This window comes from Gouania willdenowi, chromosome 15 (assembly GCF_900634775.1).
Source record: "Gouania willdenowi chromosome 15, fGouWil2.1, whole genome shotgun sequence".
Lineage (NCBI taxonomy): Eukaryota > Metazoa > Chordata > Actinopteri > Blenniiformes > Gobiesocidae > Gouania > Gouania willdenowi.
The window spans coordinates 32,103,910-32,127,854 of record NC_041058.1 but is presented as its reverse complement, the minus strand read 5'-3'; the positions used below and the strand labels follow the sequence as shown (position 1 = coordinate 32,127,854).

Genomic DNA, 23,945 nt, shown 5'->3' with positions numbered 1-23,945 from the left:
ATCTCAACTGTTAGTCAGAACAAAGGTGTCAAACATGAGGTAGGCCGGTTTGAGTTCTCATTATTTGGGTCTTGGGTGATATAATTTTACAATTATGCAATGTGAATCCAGGTTCACACTGAAGTGAAGTGAAAACAAGCAGAATATATCTTTCAAGGTGTGACTAGCTGGGTTTCCATTACCCTTAGAAATAGTGCGATTAAAAACTTGTGATGGAAACACCTATATTTAGAAAAAAACACTTGAATATTGCTAAAAAGTTTTGACACTTTCATGAGGAGGTTTTTCAAACGTTTCGATATTGAAATGTGTCGCAAAAGAGAATAGAAACTCTTTGCGCAAATACACGTTACAGAACTCACATGACCACTTCTCTCTGAGAAAACATGGCGCAGTACGTGTAAACAGAGTCTTTCTGCAGCGAAGTATCGTGAAATGAGATTTCACGAGAGTTATGACTCTCCAGCCAGAAGCAACGTTCAATTGAGACACGTTCAAAGTGCAACTATACTTTGTCGACATTTAGAAATATTGCTTTTTTTTTGTGAAAATCTGTAATAGAAGCACAGCTACAGATTAGCTGGTCAATCTCAAAATGAGAGTTTGCTTTTATGAAAACTTGTTTTTGTGGAATTATTAAATCTACTTTGTGTCTGCTGGGCATTTACAACAGCTTAGGTTATTTGTTCAGTTGCATTTATCCTCTATAATCGATATACACTATTATAGTGTTTAGAATTTTCTAACAATGGACTACTGTGATAATTTCGATTGAATATTACTCATGTACTTCAGGGCTGGATAGAAGGCTGCCACAATGCAAACATAAAAGCAAACAGAATAGTGTCTCTGTGTTTGCGGTGATATGGTTAATAAAAATGATGACATGTTGTCCCAGACACTTCTATGGTTTCTCTTTCAGTATTTCCTCCTCGTGTCCTGGAAATGGTGAGACAGACCTGTTTGACCACCTAGTTCCAGTAATGCCCGTCCTCTGCTGCTCTTTCTCCTCCCCCTCAGCCTGAACTCTCCTCCTTCTCCTTTGCTTCTTCCCTTTTCTTTTGCCTGGTTTATGTTCTCACTCTCACAAGTTTTAGTGTCATCAGCAAATTGGTGAGACTTCAACTAAACTTTATTGTGAGGATCTCAGGAAGTCAAACATGGGGTAACAAGAATTCAAGCGAATAACCAGAGGTGTAAAGAGTACTGATACATACTACTCAAGTAGAAGTACTGTTACTGTCTGAGTCTTTGTTTATTCTGTGTTCTAGTTTAACTCTTGTCTGTGTTTCAGGTATTCCTGCTTGTGGCTCCACCCCCCTGTGATGTCTATGTGCTTGGTTGGTGACTGATTAGCTCCCTCATGTTTCCAACCAGGTGTGGCCCATTCCTAATCAGGCCTCCTCCACTATTTAGCTGAGTGCTTGGACACAGTGTGGTTGCTGGTTCATTGTGTGTTGTCCACCCTCCTTGTGTCTCTTTTGTCTTTTAGTTATGTTTGTTGGAGAAATAAACATAGACTGGTTCCAAGAACGCTATGCATGCATTTGCCTCCATCTCTCCTTGCGTTTGGGTCCACACCATCCACAAACTGACAGTTACATGATTAAAATTGTAATCAAGTACAAGTAAGTCATGCAGAAAATACTGAAGTACAAGTAAAAAATAGCTCAATTAAATATTACTCAAAGTAAAAGTTACTAGTTACTTTCACCCCATGTTCGTTTTTGATAATAAATCTTGCCACGGTTCCCTTGCATACAGTAAACATCTCATGTAGAAACTTAAAAAAGACAAGACAAAACTTAGCACTTACTGAACATAATTTATTTTCCATAAATGCATCTGTATAAAAAAAAAGGTTTGTCAAAATGTACAATCATTTTTTAAACAAAATAACACCAATGAATTTGATTCAAAATGAAACAGATTTTCAGGCTCTAAGTATTTATAGTATAGTATTTATTTATGAACTCTAAAACTGTGCCATGCCATATGTGCCATGTGGGTAACAACATAGGTAATAGTAGGTTTAATCTGATTGGTTGGCTATGAGGTGATGTATTTGATTGTATTGAATTACTTTACGTCTTTTAAACGTACCTTAGTACAAATAAAATTAGTGAATTAGAAAGATACAAAAAGTACAAGTACCTATTAAAGCAACTCAATTACAGTAACGTGGGTACTTTAATTATTTACTTTCCCCTCTATAAATAACACCAGATTCTCAGAGTTTAAAACCCGAACCCGATTGTGTACCTGCTTCCTAATTAAAAACAAAAAACATTTTCATTTTAAATCATTATATTTATAGTATTATTATTAGTTATTCTGAGCAGAGTTCAGACCAGAGATAAAAGTACTCATGTTACTGTGAGTTGCTTTTATGGATACTTTTACTTTTTTCAAAGTTTTTTTTCTAAATCAGTGATTTTACTTGTACTCAAACATAACATAATCCACACGTTCTTAGTCGTGCCATTTGTGGCACAGCTAAGTCACTTTCTTGGGTTCAGATTACCCACATGGCACATTTGGCATGACACTGTTTCAGGTCATAAATGTATCTTAGTGCCTAAGATTTTTTTTTTTTATTGAATTAATTGGTGTAATTATATATTTTTTAGATAATTGTACATTTTGACCAACCTTTTATTTTATACAGATGCCTTGTGGAAGACAAATTAAAATCCAATTGTGTCTCTTCCTTTTTCAGTTTTTACATGAGATGTTTACTGCACGCAAGGGAACTGTGGCAAGATTTATTACCAACAATAAACGTGGGGGTGAAAGTAATTAGTACATTTTACTTTGAGTTCTATTTAATTGAGCTATTTTTACTTGTACTTGAGTAATTTATATATGACTTACTTGTATGTGTACTTGAGTACAATTTTTAATCAAGTAACAGTACTTCTACTTGAGTAGATACATCAGTAATCTTTACACCTCTGGATAAGACCTGTCAAGGCCAAACTCAGGTTTGGGGACAAAATGAAGTACACCCTGAGCATTACAATGGTCCATTGGACATCCATTCAAACCGGGCGTCCATCCGCAGTGTAGCTGCCTGATATTTGTCCTCCTTATGGCCTACATTTGTAGCTCTTTTCTTTTTTAATTACTGTGAGTGACATTTATCAAAATTTGACCCACAGATATACTGTACATATATACAGTAAATGCTGTTTTCCTCCAAGCAGTGAAGTCATCTTTGTCAGGACATTTCTCTGTGAAATATGGAACGCAGTTGTTACCTCTGCCCTGATCCAGCAATTTGCAAACTTCCTGCTGCACATTTTAATTATAGATGTCATGGCAGAGCGTAGCTTCTACGGCTCCACATGCAAGACCCAACTCATGCTTCAGAGAGGGGAAATCCCACCCAGTTCGTATGGTGAATGTTTGACCAGTGCAGTGTAATCCTGATGTGGGACCTGATTATGTAAAGGCTAATAAAGTATGCTTCCATATTTATGTGTAATTATTGTTTTTATTTGATTTTTTAAACAACATGATAAGTAATCAGTGTTTTGATGTTTTTGTGGAACATTTAGTGAGATTATATTTCTCTTTAGGCTTCACACATGATGAAACACTGAGCCTTTTGGCCCATCATCACCACACTGTCATCAGTTTAAGGACTTTAAAGCCACAGCTTTATTCTCATAAAATTATGACTATATTCTCAAAATATTGAGACTTTATTCTAAAAATATTTTGACTTTAGTCTAATAAAATTATGACTTTATTCTCAGATTTCTTTTTATTTTAATGTGCCCCTAATACGTCGTTGTACTAATCCAATAAATGTTCCACAAAATGCTGAGTGATGGAACCTAACAGTCCTCCCCATAATACCTATCGGCTGATGTCATACACAGCGCAACTTTGGTCCAACAATTTTGATCTAAATACTAGGTGGGTCGACATAGCGTGCGAAAGGTTATCACGATTTTAAAACGTCAAAAGACATATCATCGAGGGTACGAATGGTATCGCCAGAGGTGGGGTAGTCAGATAAAAATAATTCTACATGATCTACTACACACCAGAATGATGGTTTGTTCTTACTTTTTATATATTGATTGAGTTGAAAATGTCATACCATAAGTCTATAAGTATGTCCAGGGGTAAAGTCAAATTAAAGCATGGTTATAAATATTGTATTGTGATGTTATTGCAAGTCCATTATCATCTACCGTATTGCATGGTAAACTGAATGAATCATCCCACATCTTTGAATTACGTCTTAAATACATTCATTCATTTTAATCACAGCAAACCTATTGCTCATTTTCAGTGCAGCAACTATTCATGTTTCACTCGCTGGAACCATGGATGTAAAGTTCTTTACGTAGAGATTTACTGTGTCTATGATTGTAGAAGGGGACTGAGAATGAAACAGTAGTTTTAATTACGCAAAGACTGTGAAGACAAGGTCCTCCCGTACATGAGACCAGTCCCACATGTTAAGGTTAGCTTAGCATGTAGCAGCGCTGGATAAAACACTCAGGCCGTGTTCTAAATGTCATACTAACGTACTACTCATACTAAGTCTGACATTCAGTGCGTTTATATTAGATAATATGAAAAGGGACATTTTTTAAGTATGCACGGTGGGCACACTTGTCATACTCAATCGTCCCATGATGCATTGCGAGTGGAATATAAAATGGTCCTGCGACCGGCTTCAAGCCAAAAAAATCAAACATCCTCTTTTCAAAATAAAAGCATATCTTCTTGTCTTCCTTTTTTTTATGCTTTTGTAAATAAGGCTGTTGTTTTGAAGTTAACCAGACTTTTTGTCAGTAGCACAATCTCTCCAAAAATCTCTGAAATGTTGGAATGAAACGTGTATACGTGAGTTTTATGGATCAAATGTTTTCAGAACTTTCAAAGGTGGAGAATCAACAAAAATATTTCGCCTCAGTGTGATTCAGGTTTTCGTCGCTGTAGGTTCCAAATGCATCTTGGGAAATTTGGAAGTATACTTCAGTGGGAACGCTCATCATCTTAACCATACTTGTAGTAAATAGTAGATAGTATATACCAGAGCCGTATAGAGAGAGAGTTGAGACAACGGAAGTCCAAAATCCTTTACCATCACCTGATTCATGTAAGACTGAATTCGTGCCCTGGAAGTCACTGGCGGCTTATTCAAATCAGTTGATATCACTGGAATATTTGGTAATTTGGTGTCAATAAATGCATTATTGACAACCATTGGCCTATTTTAAACTTCTGTGTGCTTTCAGTCTCACTTTGGGCTTCTAGCTTTCCTTTCCTTCTGCCATGATCATAACTAGCTGAGTTTATACATGATATTTACAGATAGGAGAAACTCAAAGCTTAAAAAAAATGAATCTATAAGTTACCTTTTTGCTTAAGCTTGCTGTTTAGAAATCTGAAATATAAATATAAATTCATAGCAATATCACAAAAATAGCTTTTTTCATTGTTGTTGTTTAATGCTAAATTTATCACTCATCACTGTACAATCATATGTCCTAAAGATATATTTAATTCATTAATTTTAATTTACTACAGCAAAAATAAATTGCGTTTAAAAGTATTTTATTTATTTTATTCTATTTATTTATTTCAAACTTATTTTCTCTAATTCCACATCGTTGGATGAAATGGCATTAATATAATTGAACCCTGAGGCTAACGCTGTGTATTACTTTATCTAGTAACGTGAGCATTACCAGTTATCTGCTAATTATCCCTCAATCTACTAGTTTAGCGGAGGATAATCCACTAACATGCTTTAATGCACACGTTAATGAGTTCATTTGCGTTGATGATAATAATAATAATAATAATAATGCCCAATATGATTATTTAAACGTCTTATCGCATCACAAACTCTCTCTGTCTGCTGTGGCTTCAATAAGCTTCATCAGTGAACTGCTTTTAGGTCATTCATGGAGCTGACAGCAAAATAACAGCAGGAAGACTGGCAATTTCAGAGAGAGAGAGAGAGAGAGATGGAACTCAGAGGTCGGCCTGAACCAGAGGCAAACCCTTAACAATTGAAGTAAAAATGGCTTCCCTGATCTGCTACAGATTTGGATTGCGTTTTCACATGAGCCCAAATGAAGCAACTTTCCTGGGAAACCAAGCAGGACTGTTGTCCAGGTAACAAGGGTTGTCTGATGTGTCAAACAGGATCTGATGATAGTGGTTAAAAAGGGCAGTTTGTTTTGTTGTGCTCTCCCTGTTTGGCTCTAAAACACTAGGATTATTCCAGCTATTCACTAATTTGAGTCACAACAGCTGAACTTCACCAGAGGGGTATTCCATAAAGCAGGTTATGTTCAAACTGAGTATCTCATTCCTAAACGCGAGGTATGTTCTTCTCTGAGTATGTTGCCATGGTAACATTGTCTGTGAACTAAACCTGTTTGCTGGCAGGTTTTATCAAAGAAACCCTGGGTTTCTACCTGGCTCCGCCCACCTGAACACTGTTTCTCAAGGAACACTTTGCTTTTACTTAAACACATCACACACCACAGACGTGTTCACATCATTACTAATGTTGTGTTGCTTTATGTTTTTTCTGTGCAAACGATAGTTTTCTTTATAACATTGTGGATACAGATCATTAAGTGAAAGTCACTGAGAGGTTGATCTGCATTAAAACATCTACTGACGTGTGTAGTAAAGTTCACTGAATACAAACCTGTGGAGCATGTAAAAGGGAGATGACAATTACAATGACTGTTGTTTTATACTGTAATACAGTTTGATCAACAAACCACATAACTTTGAAGCATGACACTGCTGTTGGAAGTATAGGGTTGTGAGTTTGCGTCTCGCTTCTGTCTTTTTTTTATGACATTTTTTTGGACGTTGAGATGACTCTGGCGACAATATTACATTAATAATCAATATAAATGATGCAATATGAAACGGCAGTCACTGTCTTTATCGCCAGTGTAACAGGAGGGCTCTCTTTGCTGCCATCATATGCTATTGCCACGTCTCCTCAGACACATTTTATTCATTGTATTCACTGCTCGTCACGTCACTGAAGCGATAAAGTGATGAAGCGAACAAAAGCGTGACAAATCATGGGTGATTTAAGCCACTATAGTCACTGAAGGTGCGTTCACTATGAACACACCTTTAGAACAGGCTCATATTCCTCAAACACCAGTTCATTTCACCCATCAGGGTGAATAAATCACTCTCTTCCGGGTGGTTACCATGGTAGTTTGTGTAATCTTCGATCCATTGATGATGGCTTTTTATTGCACGCGTGCAGGAAAGTAACCCAAGGTTTACATACTCAGGGTTGATTAACCCACTTCATACCAGCTGTAAATGAATCAGATACACAGAGTTTCCCATCACTGGGTATGTTGACCCACAGTTTATGGATATAATCAGTTTGTTAACCCTCCTTTATGGAATACCCCTCAGCCCTGTTAGAGCCACTCTCTGACCACACTCCTCACTGATTGTCCAGCGAACATGCACACTTAGACTCCTCCGGGTACTCTGGCTTCCTCCCACAATCCAAAAACATGTCTGTAAGGTTGATTGGAGTCTCTAAATTGCCTGTAGGTGTGATTGAGTGTGAATGGTTGTCTGTGTCTGTGCTGCCCTGCAATGGACTGGCTCCCTGTCCAGGGTGTATCCCCGCCTAGCGCCCAGTGTGAGCCGGAGATAGGCACCGGCAGACCCCCGCGACCCTGAAAAACAGAAACAAGCGTGTCTGAAAATGGATGGATGAATGGATGAATAGATGAATGCTCCAGCAGGAGGTTGTAGTGCAGATCATCGAGCAACTCCATCAAGTCCTGTACCTGGCCCTCCTTTCTGACAGTTTGCACTTGACGTAAGCCATGGAACATTGACTCCCCATACCTACTGAGACATAACTGTCCCCACATCGCTGTTAGATCTATTAGATAGTAAATGGGCTTGATTTATATAGCGCTTTATATCCACTGAGATAATCCCAAAGTGCTTCACAGTATCAGCTCATTCAGACATTCACACACTGAGTTATATGCAAGGCGCTAGTCAACCATCGGGAGCAACTTATGGTTCAGTGTCTTTCCCAAGGACACTTCGACACATAGACTATAGATTGGAATCAAACCCCCAACCTCTGGATCAAAAGACGACCCGTTTCCGTTCTGACAAAATTCGGTGATATGCGAGGACCGCTTCAAGCCTAGCTAGCTGCTCTGAGAGAGATCTGCGGGCTAAGCTAATGGGATAAGCTATTGGGCTAAGCTAATGGGCTAAACTAATGGGATAAATTAATGGGCTAAACTAATGGGATAAGCTAATGGGCTAAGCTAATGGGCTAAAGTAATGGGATAAGCTAATGGGCACAAAGCAAAAGTTACATCCGAAATCAGACACGACAGAAGTTCTTCGCATAAAATGAATGCAGCTCGTAAACACATTTTCACTTCAGGTTCCATTTAAAGGATATGTGACAAACTGGTAAAAAAAAAAAAAAAAAAAAAAACATTTCTAAAAGATAATAAAGCTGTTTTCTATTTGAACTTTGGAGATAATGGAATCCTCCAGTCGCCCTTGGTTAAATCTAGTGTTGTAAAAAACTGCCAATCAGGAGTTCCTCGACCCGGGGTGAACGCGTCACCTCGTTCCTCTTGCTGTACTTACACACAACCTCATAGACCTATATATGTTGTTGACCAGAACAATGGGACTCATCTACTACCCCCAATTACCAAATAGCTGCCAATAGTGATGGGAAAACCGGTTCTTTCCTCTGATTCGATTCTTTAACTCTCGAACATTAAATTGAACGAGTCCCGAACGAATCATTTCGTTCATTTGTACAGCAGATGGCGCTGAAGCCTGCACAATGCAGAACTCATACCGCCGACGTGTTTTCTCCAACTATAAATACTGTAGACAAGATGGTTTGCTTCAGGTGACAAAGTATAACACACAAAATGCCATAAGCTATTCAAGCCATTTGAAAACCCAGGAAAGCTAACACACACCACAATAATGTAACTTGTGTCCTGTATCCTCTCTGTTATCATTGTTTAACAGCACGGCAGTCTGGGTAACTGTCACGTGACAGTGAAAACAGACCAATCAGAGAGAAGTAATGCTGCTGGCGCAGAGCTCAGCCTGAGCCAGAGCTGTGAACCGATGAACGATGAACGAGAAAGACCCGGTCAGCCCGCGAGTCATGTGACAAAGGAACCAGTTGGACGAACGAGAACGAAGTACTGAGCTGTGAACGATGAACGAGAAAGACCCGGTCAGCCCGCGAGTCAGACTCGTGACAAATGAACGAGTTGGATGAACGAGAACAAGTACTGCTCTGCTCCACAGCCTGAGCAGACAGAGACCCTTTCGGCTGAGCAGTCGATCACATGACAGCTGGGGAGAGGACAGCGAATGTAAAACTAATTTTGACAATTAATGATACAATTAAAACAAAAAATAATAGTTGATGAGTTGCCTATGTTTACATGGTGCATTTATTGTGTCCAAAAAGTGACATTATTATTATTACTATTATTGTTATTTTTATTGTGTTTGTTGTTATCATTGTTATGTTTGATTATTTTGTGGCAGAGTATAACACAATAAATATGCTGATATAATTTTCGAAAATATTTATTTACAAACACATTCATTATATAGGCTATACAATAACACAACAAGGACTGAAGACCACTATAATTATGATTTCGTGAATAAATAATCTATATCGGGTGTCACATGACAAATAAACTGTAGATATCAGACATCAATCATTTCCTTGTTCAGCTCTCAGTCAACAGCCCCCCAGCCCCGTAGCTGTCTGAGCCACAGCTGTCACGTGACGAATGAACGAAAGAGCAATCCGTCATGATCCGTATGAACGAATCGTGAACGAACCGAACGAACTGCAGTGCTTGCTGCTCACAGACAGCCTGTCTGTCACGTGACTAAAGAACTGGGACCTGAGAATGGATCCAGCTGAGTGAGTGGTGAACGAATCATTTCTGTTTCCTGTCTGCTGCTGACTGAGCTCATGCAGCTGCTGCCATGTGGCGAGAGAAGGTACTGCATGAAAATGAACGAATCGCTCCCTGAGAAGACTCGTTACTCCCGAGTCATATAAAAGATTAGTTCATTTTGAACGAATCGTTCACGAACGATACAACACTAGCTGCCAATAGACAGAACTGACAGAGGAACTACACATACAGTCAAAGGCCATGGTAACCAAACTAATGTGTCAGCATTATCTATTGTTTTATTTATTTATTCTAAATATCTATTCCCACTGCCTTAATATGGCATTACTCTTCAATTTTTGTGATTGACTGATGATTAGATTTCATTTAATGAAGAAAAATATTACATATTTATTCAGTTCTTCAATAGCTTCCATAGAAAGAGACCCAGACCAAGGGGTCAATTGTTGTTGTTTTTTTTAACTATCCATTCCCACAGCCCTTCCAATTGGATACTTTATTCATTTTTCAATAATATTTGAATAGAAATGTGTAAATATGTTTTAATAGTTTGGCTTAAAATGGACCGAGAGCAGGGGTGTCAAACTCATTTTAGTTCAGGATCCGGACAAATTGGATCTGAAATGGGCGGCAGTGGGGAAACAAACAATTTCAACATAAGCGGTACTTTGCATTTCCATGTATAAATGATATAAAAGTATGTACAGGTACATAGAGTATATAAGGCACCAACAATATCCAAGCAATAGGTGAAAGGTAGTGAAAATATTACTTCAATATGGTGAAATTTTGTCAAATAATTTGAGGATTGAGCAAGATTTTGGAAAAACTAGGTTCGTCCAACGATTCAAGATTCAAGATTCAAGTATTATTTTGCATGTATGCCAGTATTTATGTTTGGATATGATACAGTGATGTAAAATGACTCCCAATTTCTGGTTAATTTCAATAAATAATTCCCATGAAAAGTTTCTATTTTTAAATGTTGTCAAAATTCTTGCGCTTAAGATCTCATGGAAATTTCCCAGATATTTTACGCCTCTTTGCAACCCTACAGAAATATCCACAACTCAATGATTTGGTAATTTACACAATGATTCATGTTTCTTCAGTCGTTTTTAACTTTACCCTGCGGGCCGGATTTGATTTTTAAAAGGGCCGGATTTGGCCCCCAGGCCGTGAGTTTGACACATGCGACCTAGAGAGTCGATTTTATTCTTTAAATATCCATTTCTACAGCCTTAATACCGAACAACTCTTTAAATTGGATTTTAAAACTTTCATTTTTTTAACCAAATTATTTTTGATTTGTGCATAAAAATGGACCTAGAGGGCATTTTCTTTTATTTGATTTTTTTTTACTACAACCTTTTTGTAATGTTTTACAAAACAAACACTATTCATCACATAATGAACACCAAAACATCTTCATCAAAATACAAAATTAAAAAAAAAAATACAAAAAAATAAAAAATAAAAATAGTGTGACTGTCCTCTGCTGATCACAAAGAGTACTGCAGCACATAAAACAGCCTGTATTAGAACGAGTTGATAAAGCAAGCAGTAATTAAAACAGAAACTAAGGAAAATCAGCTGGAAAAGATGCTTAACAGTGGAAGTTTATTCTTTTATTGGAATGATATGAGAAAATTGATCTATGAAGTTTATTTGGACTGCATAGATATCAGATGCTAAAGCTCGTTTCTAATAATCCTTGATAGAGAATTTAAAATGAGTCCCTTTACTGATTGAACAGACCTGTGTAAAAAGAAGCTTTGCCACTTATAATATTGTGATATATTGAGTGAATTTAAGTTTTAATTACTTTCCATAGATTCTTCTTATACAGAAAATAACTTACAGCTGTCTGTAGCTTTTATTAGATTATTACAAGTACAAAAATCAAAGGCTGAAACACTGTCCATTAAAGGCACATTTCAATTTATAAAATGACCATTTTCCCCCTAAAGTTAAATGCAATTCTACTGTCAAAAGTTTATTTTTGAGTTTCTAATTTGAATAAAATCTGTGTTTTACTTTTCTTTATGTAAATAAAAAGTATGAACCATTAATGTTATAGTCCAGTAAAAGTTAATTCCCTTAAATAGAAAACAATGTAAATAGAAAAAAGCTGATATTTTTTATGGTTTACCATAAAGTTTATACAGTTATCATTTTTCACCAGCATTTATTTATTCGTCTGTTAGCAGGATTACGTCAAAAGCACTTAAAAGGATTTTGACAAAATTTTAACCAACAATAGATCTGGATCAATATACTGATTCTAGATCAGTTTCAACAATGTAAAAATCACATCTCTCATCATTGTCATCAATTATTCCACTGAGTTTCATCCAGATCGGATCCTGATTACACTTCATTATGATTCTTTGGAGAAAAAATGGTGGTGTCCGTAAATTGTGACCTACTGTATGTTTATTATTGGGGATAGAAATGTTTTTCAATCCTTTAAAGTATGAATGATCATAGTACCATGATCAGGATCATTGATCCAGATAACTGACAATATCTGGAAAAGAGGAGATTTGGTGAGTGAGTCTAAACATACGAGAAACAACTCCTAATATTCTGAGTCCTACAGTCACAAGAAAAAACAAAAAAAAATGTAAAAAAGGTCTAATTTTACAAGATTTTTTAAATATATATTACAAGAATTAAGTCACACTAATCTGAAAATCAGGTCCGAACATAATATTATGTAAGGAAGTAATAATTTTACAAGAATAAAGTCATAATTTAAAGTGAAAAAAATAAATAATTCAGCATCTCCAAATCTACCGCACAGAGCTGTACAATGCATTAAATAATTTAGATCTTTGTGAAGTTGCACTTTATTATATGCATATAAAAGCCACTTATAATAAAGTATTTTCAGAAACTCAACATATCTGAGGTTTTACAAATAAGTAATAAGATACATAATCTTTTGGTTTATCTGCACCACATTATCAGTATCACAACTTTCAAAAGAAAATACAAGATATTGTGTTTAATCCAGAGGATTTTATTCTCATGATATCATGAGTTTATTCTCATATTACATGTTTTCCACCCTCATAACAGACTTTAATTTTATAATATTGAAAGTTTATTCTTGTAACATAATGAATTTATTCTCGTAGTATTTTGACTTAATTATCATATTACAAGATTTTTTCCTAGTGAATTTAGACTTTATTCTCTCAAGCGTATTTACTCATATTGAAATTTTGTTCTCGTATTATTGTATATTTATTCTTGTATTTTGTGAGTTTATTCTCATATTACAAGTTTTTTCTTAATGAATTTAGACTTTATTCTCGTATCATTACAATTTTATTCTTGTAAGATTATCACCTCACTTTTATAATATCACTTTATTCACAGATTATAAAGTTTTCTTTCTTCATAAATGTATTTAGATTTCATTTTCTTAATATTACAGGATTTATCTTCTCTTAATATTACACATCTCTCGTAATATTAAGGTTTATTTATGGATATTGGAAGTTCGTTCTTGTATTATTATATCTTTATTCTTGTATTGTATGACTTTATTCTGATATTGTATTTTCTTCTTCATCTAGACTATTTATTTTATTATTTACTTTTTGTAAGTTAGCTGGTCCTCTTAAATCCTGGTCCATCCAGTAGGTGGCGGTATGCACCTGTTTGTAATCCGCCATTAAACTAAAAGAAGAAGGGGAGGTGCTCCTGCACTGAGGTCTCTATAGTTATAATATTTTATATGTTATAATTTATAATCATGGATTCACAGCCTCCTCCAAAGCCGTGGGAGCGACTGGTCCCTGGAGCTCTGAGTGCACCTGTGAACTACAGGTAAACTCCATAAATAATGTCAAACACTACTATTTAGTTCAGCTACTGTTGTGGTTTAGCTTGTTAGCAGCATGCTAATGCTAAAACTGTTGCACAACCAGTCGCTTGTACGTACACGTTTGCTGATATTTTTGCTCCAAGTTTGATAATTGTGTAATGTCATCCACAGTTTTGTCAGATTTGAGTTTTTACAGCAATCTAAAGACGGTTCGACAATGTTTCTGCTGCACGGAAAGCTAACAAGGCCTCATCCTGTGCCCTTTAACCGTGAACACAGCGTCTGGAACCAGACTTCGTTCAAAGTTGAACACATTTAAGTTGTTTTGCTAGTTTATAACACTTCAACAAAGCTAATATTTTCCTACTTTCTGGCCTATTATGTTTGATGTTGTTTAAGAATGCGTTTAAGGACAGTTTCTGTTCTCTTGTGTTTACATTTGTAAATATTTGACTTATCTCACGAGTTTCCTGGTATTTACATGTATTGACTGAAACTGATTGTTTCAAAATGCAAAAGATAACTCGTATATTATCATTTGATTGATTTGGGTCATTCCATGCCATTTCACAAATGGTCCACATTTTTACCAATTGTTCTGTGTTGTCATTCAATTGGGACACTGTACATTTGTATATATATTTTAGTGAAAACCAGTAGGGCTGCCAACTTTGGTCGTGTAGTCGACTAATTGGTCGATGCTGAAGAAATACACTATGTCAAATGGTTTCTTTAATGACAGAGATGAATAAGCCCTGCAAATACAAAAGTGCAGCTAAGCAGAAGCTTATAACTCTTACATAAAGCTAAAGAGATAAGATAAACCCTGCAGATGCAGTCATAGTCGACCAAGATTTTCATTGGTCGACCAGCAACGGTATCAGTTTCAATACCGTTTTTTTTTAAAAAAAATGCATTTCACTTATATAGGAGATACAGATTAAATATCAAATATAATTATTTTAATGCCTAAACATGATTCTATGTCCTGCAACAGCTGTGTGAGTAAGTGCGTGCTGTGCTGCAAAAAGAAAAAAGTTGCGCTTCAGTTGTCAGCTCAGTGTGCTGTCCTCAGATCAGAGCAGAGAGGGAACGAATTAAGACAGACTTGAAGCACAAGCATCCACTGTTGAATCAATCCTTTTTCTGCACAAGAGCATGGAGTATCCTTATATTTGATACATGGATTATGTAAATAGAACCACTGCTGTCTCGGGCACCACGGGTGAACTGCGCACCTGTGTTGATATTAGGGGTGGGAACCTTTGGGTACCTCATAATACAATACCAATTGTCAGACGATATGACGATACAAAAAAAGGTTAAGTGAAAAAATACAATTTTTATTTTATATCTCTGAAACACAATAAATTGAAAAAGTGTCCTATGAACAGTGACACTATAGCGGGAGCATATCGATAATCGATCAATTGCGATATATCACCGTATCGTCTCAATCTTAGTTGATATTTACTCTTTTTCTTTCTCCTCCTCCTTCTTCTTTTTCTAATCGCTACATGTGCCATAGTCTTGGTCGACCAACCATTTTCTTGGTTGACTATAACCCTAAAAATCCTGAACGTTTTAGTAAAAATAATTGATACAAAGTTAAACTATGGATTGCTCAGAGAGACAGCAGAAAGGACTTTCCAGAAAACCAATAGTACATTTTAGAAATTAAAATTCTATACATAAAGTTTTGTGATTGAAATTGATTTCTTAAATTATGTTTGCTTTTCAAAATTCTTATATTTTGGGGAAAATGACATATCTGATGCAGCATGTATTACTGTTATGATGATGATATATATTAATGTATTCTGAAGGAAAAAGACCCGCAAAAAAGAGAAAACGTAGAACACAAGAGACATTTGTTCATAATTAATACTGTGTTTTCCAAAATTAATGTTTTTCTGATTTTATATTGTTTATGTTACTACTAGGGCTGGGCGATATGGATAAAAACTCATATCTCAATATTTTTGTCAAAATGGCGTTATACGAAATAAATCTCGATAATTTTAATTCAAATTAAGTTTGACCAGAAAGACAATTCTGGGTTAAATGTGCTGATGCAAAATGCCACACTGGCACATTTATTAACAGACAGTTGCACAATATGTTTTTCTCCCCTAAGGGACAGCACGTGTGAGTGAGTTCTGTTGTGTGGCTTTAGTGGCAGATCTGGGTTTGGACTAGGGATGTAACGATTAATCGTAAGGCACTTAAAAATCCATTCATAGGTATCAAGGTTCACAATAAACAATAAATGATTATAACACACAGAGCCAAGCTACAATGACCTCATGTAAAGGATTTTCAATATCGGTGAATGGTGAAATAACCCAAAGTTGGAGTCCAAAATATAAATGAAGAAGTCTCAAAGATGAATTGTTTTACATCCCAACATAGAGTAATATTTATACTATGAATTAAAACAGAGTCCAATTTTTTTTTTTATTACACTCCCACATGCAGTTATAGGCCAATGAAAATAGTAAAAAGGTTGCTTGGAAATCAAGCAACTGTTACCCAAGAACCAATGCATATATGTGACTATTCATTAGTGATGTGAACAGTCTGTGTTCATAGCTCAAAGCTGATCACATTACAGGGAGCTGAGACATATGTTAAGTTGTTTACTGAAGGACCAAACATGTTCCAGACCCTAACACACTCACTTTTTTCAAAATTTTGTGGACCTGGCATGTCCACCACATAGGATGTATAGCAGATATTTTTCTATATTCTGAGAGAGTAGGTGGAGCTGTAATACTATACCATATTTCATATTCCCCCACACTAAATTATCCATATGTACAGTGTGCTTATGGAAAAATAAAGACTGAAGTGCGTGGGATGTCCTGAACCTTAGTTGAAATGACACTTTTACCTTTTTATTCATCTTATCTGAGCAGATCTACAGACTTTGGCCCTCCTACCTCTGCTGGCCCCCCTGTGCTGACACGCATGGTGCCCCCCGTGCCTCCTCGTCCAATCCAGCAGTCCTATCGTCCATCCTACAGCCCCTTCACCTCCTCCTACAGCCCTTATGGGAGCTCCATGTATGGGGGCTACAGCGGGTACAGCCCTTACAGCCACGCCGGTGGGGGCTACGGCCTTGGAGGCTACAGCCGCTTCTCCAACTCAGAGGAAGTGGCCCCCAGTCGCTTTGTGTTGCAGGCGGAGGAGAGCAGCCGTGGGGCGTTCCAGTCCATCGAGAGCATCGTCCACGCCTTTGCCTCCGTCAGTATGATGATGGAGGCCACCTTCTCCGCCGTGTACAACAGCTTCCGCGCCGTCCTGGACGTAGCCAATCACTTCACACGACTGCGGGCGCACCTCACTCGGGTTCTGTCAGCGTTTGCACTGGTGCGCACGCTGCGGTATCTCTACAGACGCCTGCAAAGGTTGCTGGGATGGAGATCAGACTCTGACATTGAGGACTTATGGGCCGACAGCACCAATGACGCCCTGGCTACGAGTTCATCCAAGGGGCCAGGAGCAGGCCTGGAGGATCAGAGTGTCAAGTCCTGGCCTATCTTTTTGTTTTTCGCTGTAGTCTTAGGAGGACCGTACCTCATCTGGAAACTGCTCAGCTCCAGCACTGCGTCTGAAGGAAACGGTAAAGGGTTTGTTCAACATCACTATTGTTTAGTACGGATTGGTTTTGCTGTTTGCTCTGATCGCTGATTTGTTGTCTTTGTGTATTCGTGGACACAGACACAAACTGGGCCAGTGGAGAGGATGACCATGTGGTGGCCAGAGCAGAGTACGACTTCACAGCTGCATCTGAGGAGGAGGTTTCACTGCGTGCTGGGGACATGCTGAATCTAGCACCCAAAGGTCAGATGTCTTAACGTGTGATAAATGTGTTTCTTTCTCAGTGCTGAGCACTATGACCAAAAACTAATACCACAGTATAAATTATATCTTTGATACTATGGGAGGGTTGTTTTTTCTCAGCCATGCCTCATTTTCTAATGATTTAGCGATTAATTACTGCAGTAAATTGGTGTTTTTTTACTGTCATAAGGAGTAGGGGTGTGAAAAAATAATAATAATAATTTCACGATATATCACAATTTTTTGGGTGTCGATTTTAAATTGATTTAAAAAAAATAAATATATATATATATATATATAAAATAATTTTTTTTTCCTGATATTTAATCAATATTTTTCTTACTGTATTTTTCACATTTTTGTGGACGTGTGTTTTCTACTACTGGAGACATTGTCTCTTCTCAGTGGAGCAGCCTAACAACTGGGCATGTTGACCAGCTCCTGTTCCTACATAAAATCCTTGAAAATTGTGCCACTTCCGCACCTCCACTCCGGTAGATAGTGCCGTAGATATAATAATAATAGTAATAAATAGGATGTTTTGAAACAAATAGTTTTGACTCAATTTATCCTCTGAATGATCAATATCTTCTGATGAACATATACAGTAACTTGATTTGTCATCTCTACTTTTAATTTTGATATTAACTGGGTAGAATGTATCGTGACCCACGTATCGCAGTATGTATCGTATTGCCACATCCTTGCCAATACTCACCCCTAATGAGGAGTGACTATTGTAAAAAACAATGTCCAGTCACAGTCATATTAATTCAGGTTTGCATGACACAAAATGATACTGTTTCCAATAGATGTTACTCAATATTTGAATTTGTTTTAATCAGTAAACAATTCTTTTATTAATCAATTATTCCATCAATTCATTAATTAATTGACCAGAACAAATAAAATGCACGTTTTGCAGTCTTTGGAGCTCTTTTTATTGCACAAAACAAATAAATGTACAATCTAACAAAATGTCACATGACCTTTGCAGAGGTATAAATAAATAAAGACCTAATAAACAACGTTGCCTAAAACAAACAACCACCACAGTTTGACAGCAGAAGTAAGGGCAGCAGTGCTTTTAGGAAATCTGACTGGGCGGAGCTTATCTTTAAAGATATATCAGAGTTCTCCTCTGACGTAGGGGTCGCTGACATTGTAATTTTGCTCCCCTGAGATGACGACCCCTACGTTTACTTTTCAGCAACGTGGGGGATTTGATGTTGTTTTTCCCTTTTTTAAATCGTACCATTGTAATAATCGTTCCACACTTGGACATTAAATTAACTTCCAGGCGCACACGGGTTGTTTAAACTCTCTTTTTAATCTGCGTAACTGAGAAACGTGTACATCAGCCGCACCTTGGAATCAGTCTTTTGAATAAAATGTTATTTCTTGTCTATACAGTGTCTGTGAGTATTTATTAGTGGAGGACACACATATATGTAAACTGTATGTGTATATATATATATATATATATATATATATCTCAAGCACGAGTAACTCTGTAACTACATTCATCATCACTTTCCACAATTCAACAAATAACTTTTATCTTTAAAGTAAGGCTGGAACAAAGAAAAAGAAAAGAAAAACAACTTCACTAAATGTGGCTCTCAGATAGTTAAAAATGTTCTGCAGCGGTGGCGCGATCCCCCTATGCTGTGAATAGCTCCTGGTGAGAGCTGTGTATACTGTATCTTCAATTTTAGTTTATGTAAAATAAGGATTATGTGTGAACGATATAATGTATGTGTCTAAAGTCTAGTAAAGGTCCACTGTTACTCTCTCTCTCTCTGTGTGTGTGTGTTTAGAGCAACAGCCCAGGGTGCGTGGCTGGCTACTGGCCAGTGTGGATGGTCAGACCACGGGACTGGTTCCAGCAAACTACGTAAAGGTCCTGGGTAAGAGGAGAGGTCGTAGACACGCAGAGGCTGAACGGCTCTCACAGGTTCACCAGGGAAACACTCCATCCTCACAGACGGCCTCTACAGAAGCCTCTCTAGAACAAGTGCTGGAGTCGTCTTACCATGACTCATCAGAAACCTCTGCCTCCTCCACGGTGCTGGAGATCCCTGAGAAGATAGAGCTGTGATGATGGTGTAGATGGAAGCACAGGATGGAGGACTTGAACTGGACTGGTTTGAAACACTGACTCTGGAGCTGGCAGCAGATATTGTGTTAGAACACATTTAGATTGTCTTTATATTTAATGAGTCGAGTGTTTGTTTAAAGCAGTTTAAATCATTGAGAGAGTCTGTAATCTACTAACCATGGGTTACGTCTTTCATCTGATGACATTATCAAACACTTTCGTGTTGTGTTGCTGTTGATCTTCTTAATTATAAATTAAATAAATAGTTGGGGCTACATTTGCACATAATTAACAGGTTAGCAGAAGATCAGTTTTGTAAATATTTATCGTAATTATTTTTAAAATAAATATTTTGTTAAAATCCTGACATTTTATTTTTACTTTTGAGGAGAGATCTTGATGTGGTTTCTCTTTCTGACCACAATATTTCTCTTAGTCATTGTATTTTTTTTAGTTTTGAAACACATTTTTTCGATGGCGGTGTGTCCTCTGGGTGGGGGTGAAGTGATGGGGTCTATCTGAGCTGACTTTGTGTAAAGCAGGTTAAATATTGCACAGGTTGTCAGTGTATTGGTCATCTCAGAGTGAGTGTTTGGACAGTGGGAGGAAACCAGTCTAACCACTAACCAGGGTTTCACTGAGCAGCAACAAACCAAAGCATTTGTTGAAATAATTAGCATATTTGTTTAGAAGTTTTTAACAATAACCAGTAATAACTTCAGCCATTTAAAGTCTAGCTTTCTGACAGAAATGGATCATTTACGCTGTTATTTTTGAGTGTCTGTACCGGGGTTGGGGTCAGTTACTGTATATTTGTAATTGCATAAGTGATAATTACAGTTACGGTATAATTGTAATAGTAATTTTAAAAATCTGTTGCTTTTGTAATCATAATTAAATTGTATTTGAGTTCAAATAATTGACTTTGTAATTGTAATTGCCATGAAAAATCTATGAAAATTGTCAATTATAATTTTATGCAAAACTGGGGAACCATGTTACAGTTCTACATGATGTAGTTAACAATTATTAAAATGTGTTTCATATCAAGTGTTCCACATTTTACCATTTAAAAAAAATATTTGAACCTATATTTTCATTGATTAGGAAGCCTAACAAGTTAATCAATAGATACAATAGATATTAGCTAACACAGGAGGAAGGTTATCTTTTATTAGCTTATTTATTTCAGGCTCAGTAATTGAGATCAATTGAGGATAATAAAAAATAATTGTAGTTTAATTGAAATTAGAAAACATGCTGGTCCCTGTAATCATAACTAAATTGTAATTGAACATAAATGAAAAATGTAGCTGACCCCAACCCTGATATGTACTTGAGTATTATATTTAGTGACACGTATTATTTTCACTCCACTACATTTAAAAGACAAATATTGTACTTTTTACTCCCCTGCTTTTCTAAAAATGTCGCTACTTTTTTCATTGCTGCGTTTCTTATAGAAAATAAAGTTTCTGTTATCCTTGTAAAATGTAATGCCAATAAGAAAAAGTAATCTTAATCTAAGACATTCTGAACATTGCATTCATAATTATTTATCAATTGTATTATTCCCCATGATGCTCCAGTGTTATTACAATTAATGGATATATATTTTATAAATTCAAATATAGTTGGTTAGATTACTGACGTAATTAATGTAGATTTCTTGGCTGTTGGTTTCAGAGTGATTGAACAGCTTTGTTCATTCTGTGAGTAATGGTAATTGTTTTGGTGGATTTGATGTGGTTTATGAACACAAACCTAATGTTAATGAAACCACACTGTGTGCTATGTTCAAGATTTTTATTTTGAATACATACACATTTTGATTTAGTTTTAGTCGGTCTCTTGATTAGAATACAATGTAGTTTTAGTCCAAATTCAGTCATCAGCACTATTTTAGTTGTAGTCTAGTTTCAGTCAAAGAAATGACATGAAGGTTTAAGTCGACTAAATCCGTCACAGAAATGCCAAACGTGTCTTGAAAAAAATGTGCAGAAAAGCATTGAAACTTGATGGAGAAATGGAAGTAATGTCAAAAAAATGCATTAAAAGGAGGAAAATATGTTGAGAAAAAAGTGATGGAAATAGGTTGAAATATGGCAAGTTTAGTGTAGTTGCAGAAAAAGGGTAAAATAATAATAAAAAATTATTGATAAAAAAATATTCTCATGATTGAGAACCCCTGACCTAAGCTACACTGGAGTTTATGCATTTAAAAAAAAAGAAATGTATTTCCCATTGATCAACCTGATATAGGATGGTATTATTGATTGTGAATACACACAAGCAGATTTGATGTGATCAATGTGTAAGATCACATGATCACTAGTTCTGATTGGATTTTTGGATTAAATGATGACTTTCATTTTTATTAGTCGACGAAATTATAAATATAGTTTGATACACTTTTTGTTGGCATGTTTTAATGTTTAAATTGGTAATAGTTTAGTCATTGTAACTTTCAAAACATTTTTTTAAAAGATGTCGACGAAAACTACCTGTATTGTATTTTACTTGGAGTAGCCTTTGAGTATTTATACTTTTACTCAAGTAACGTAGTAGAGTACTTTGTCCAACTCTGCTGCATGTAACCATAGCAACATGACGCCGGACGGACCTGCTGCAGTGCGACAACGGAGGAGATACTGAGTGTGTGATATAGGCTATTATTTTAAATACAATATTTAGTATTTTATTTAGATAAATTGTTGTAAACAGACAGGTAGGTCTGTGTTTACTGACGGGTCTGTAACGCCTCCCTGTTCCCAGTGTGGCGTCACATTCACTTATGCTAGCTGAGAGTTAGCTAATGCTCCCTTCACTGACAATCGGACTTACATTTTGAGCGTGAAGCTTTCCTTTAATTTTTATTGTTAAAACCATTACAACAATTACGAATGAACATTTACTGTTGTATCGTCCTTTGCTAAAAAATTACAAAAACAATATTGATCCAGAGTGAGTAAACTAGATTGCACATCAGTACTAAACGTAGAGTCCCTGAAAGCAGCATATCCTGTCCCGTCCGGCAAAGTTAGCAGCTAGCATTAGCCATAGATGCTGTTAGCCTGTAGCAGAGCAGACCTCAGCATCAGCACCAGCATCAGCAACACTGCACAATGACATGAAACAACAACGCAGCTGGATTTCCTGTGGATTTACACACCGGACTGTTGAGAGGTAAGTGACTTTATTAGAGAAACAGCAGCTTTATTTCACATGTTTGTGGAGGACAGAGAAAGCACCGGCCTGTGAAGGCATCACTGCTCTGCTCACATTATTAGACACACTACTATGACATCATCACAGGCACTACACAGTCAAACACATTCTTTCAAATAAAGCACACATTTTTCATAAATATAACACTGCTTTTTAAAAGCTAGGGTTATATATTTGCGTAATGTAACAGCTGAGTTCATTTTCTTCACTGGTTAAACTATCTTTAATAAAACAAATGATTGAATATATTCCAGGAATCCTGTTAGTCAGATATTTAGTGTTTATTATAATATTACAGCATATGAAATAATCTATATAAAAGTTTTACTAAATAATTTGGTAAAAACACCTATTGATTAATTTACAGCACTACGTTTTAGAGAAATCAACTGTTTTGAAAGTTTGGTTTTTAATAAAATAATAAGAGGATTTGGTGACAATATTTTAAACTGGTTTTATTTATTTATTTATTACTATTTCTTATTTTTGCCTTGTCTGTATTAGTCATAATAAAACTATAGTGCACTTCAATGTGTGGTTGAAATAAATGTCAAAGCGACTGACTGACATGTGATGTGAGTTGTTTGTTTTTTTAATTTATTGTTTCCACAAGTTTATGATTCAGCTTTTGTTTTTATATCATGAAAGAAAATGAAATTGCAACAATTATTATCAAATCTCAAAACTTCTTGAATCACAGAAGGAAAAGTTAAACTTACACAACATACCACTTGTTTTTGATATTTGTACATGAATTACAGTTAGTTACAATTTAATTGTTCTCAGATTTTTTTAAAAATGAAATAAATTGTATTTCATAATATTTTGTACTTATATATCCCGATACTGTTAGTTCAGTATCAGGTTATATCGTATCGTGACATTAAATGTTATGTTTTTAATTTGTATTATTTTGAATGGATGCTAATATTTACATTTTGATGCAATTATTTGA

At 36.1% G+C, this 23,945-nt stretch overlaps 2 protein-coding genes and 1 long non-coding RNA gene across 5 annotated transcripts in view; all 3 read left to right on the top strand.

Annotated features, from left to right (window-relative positions):
- Window positions 1-8,744: 8,744 nt before the first annotated feature.
- LOC114476534 (uncharacterized) lies at window positions 8,745-9,617 on the top strand. Its single transcript, XR_003675600.1, has 2 exons — window positions 8,745-8,929; window positions 9,055-9,617. It is a non-coding gene; the product is annotated as an uncharacterized LOC114476534 (long non-coding RNA).
- Window positions 9,618-13,662: 4,045 nt separating this feature from the next.
- Window positions 13,663-20,126, top strand: pex13 (peroxisomal biogenesis factor 13). The gene is made up of 4 exons (XM_028468129.1): window positions 13,663-13,817; window positions 16,734-17,440; window positions 17,539-17,661; window positions 19,482-20,126. The coding sequence occupies exons 1-4, from the start codon at window positions 13,744-13,746 to the stop codon at window positions 19,760-19,762; spliced, it is 1,185 nt and encodes a 394-aa protein (XP_028323930.1). The 5' UTR covers window positions 13,663-13,743; the 3' UTR covers window positions 19,763-20,126.
- Window positions 20,127-22,395: 2,269 nt separating this feature from the next.
- sanbr (SANT and BTB domain regulator of CSR) overlaps window positions 22,396-23,945 on the top strand; it is a 33,035-nt gene continuing 31,485 nt past the window's right edge. For all 3 annotated transcript variants that reach the window (XM_028468121.1, XM_028468120.1, XM_028468119.1), the window contains exon 1: window positions 22,396-22,948. The gene's annotated coding sequence lies outside the window, so the exon portion shown is untranslated. The remainder of the gene's footprint in view (window positions 22,949-23,945) is intronic.

Coding starts and splice junctions, on each gene's coding strand:
- pex13 (XM_028468129.1), top strand. CDS start 13,744: ATGGATTCACAGCCTCCTCCAAAGCCGTGGGAGCGACTGGTCCCTGGA. Junction 13,818..16,733: donor AGTGCACCTGTGAACTACAG/GTAAACTCCATA, acceptor TTATCTGAGCAG/ATCTACAGACTTTGGCCCTC. Junction 17,662..19,481: donor GCTGAATCTAGCACCCAAAG/GTCAGATGTCTT, acceptor GTGTGTGTTTAG/AGCAACAGCCCAGGGTGCGT.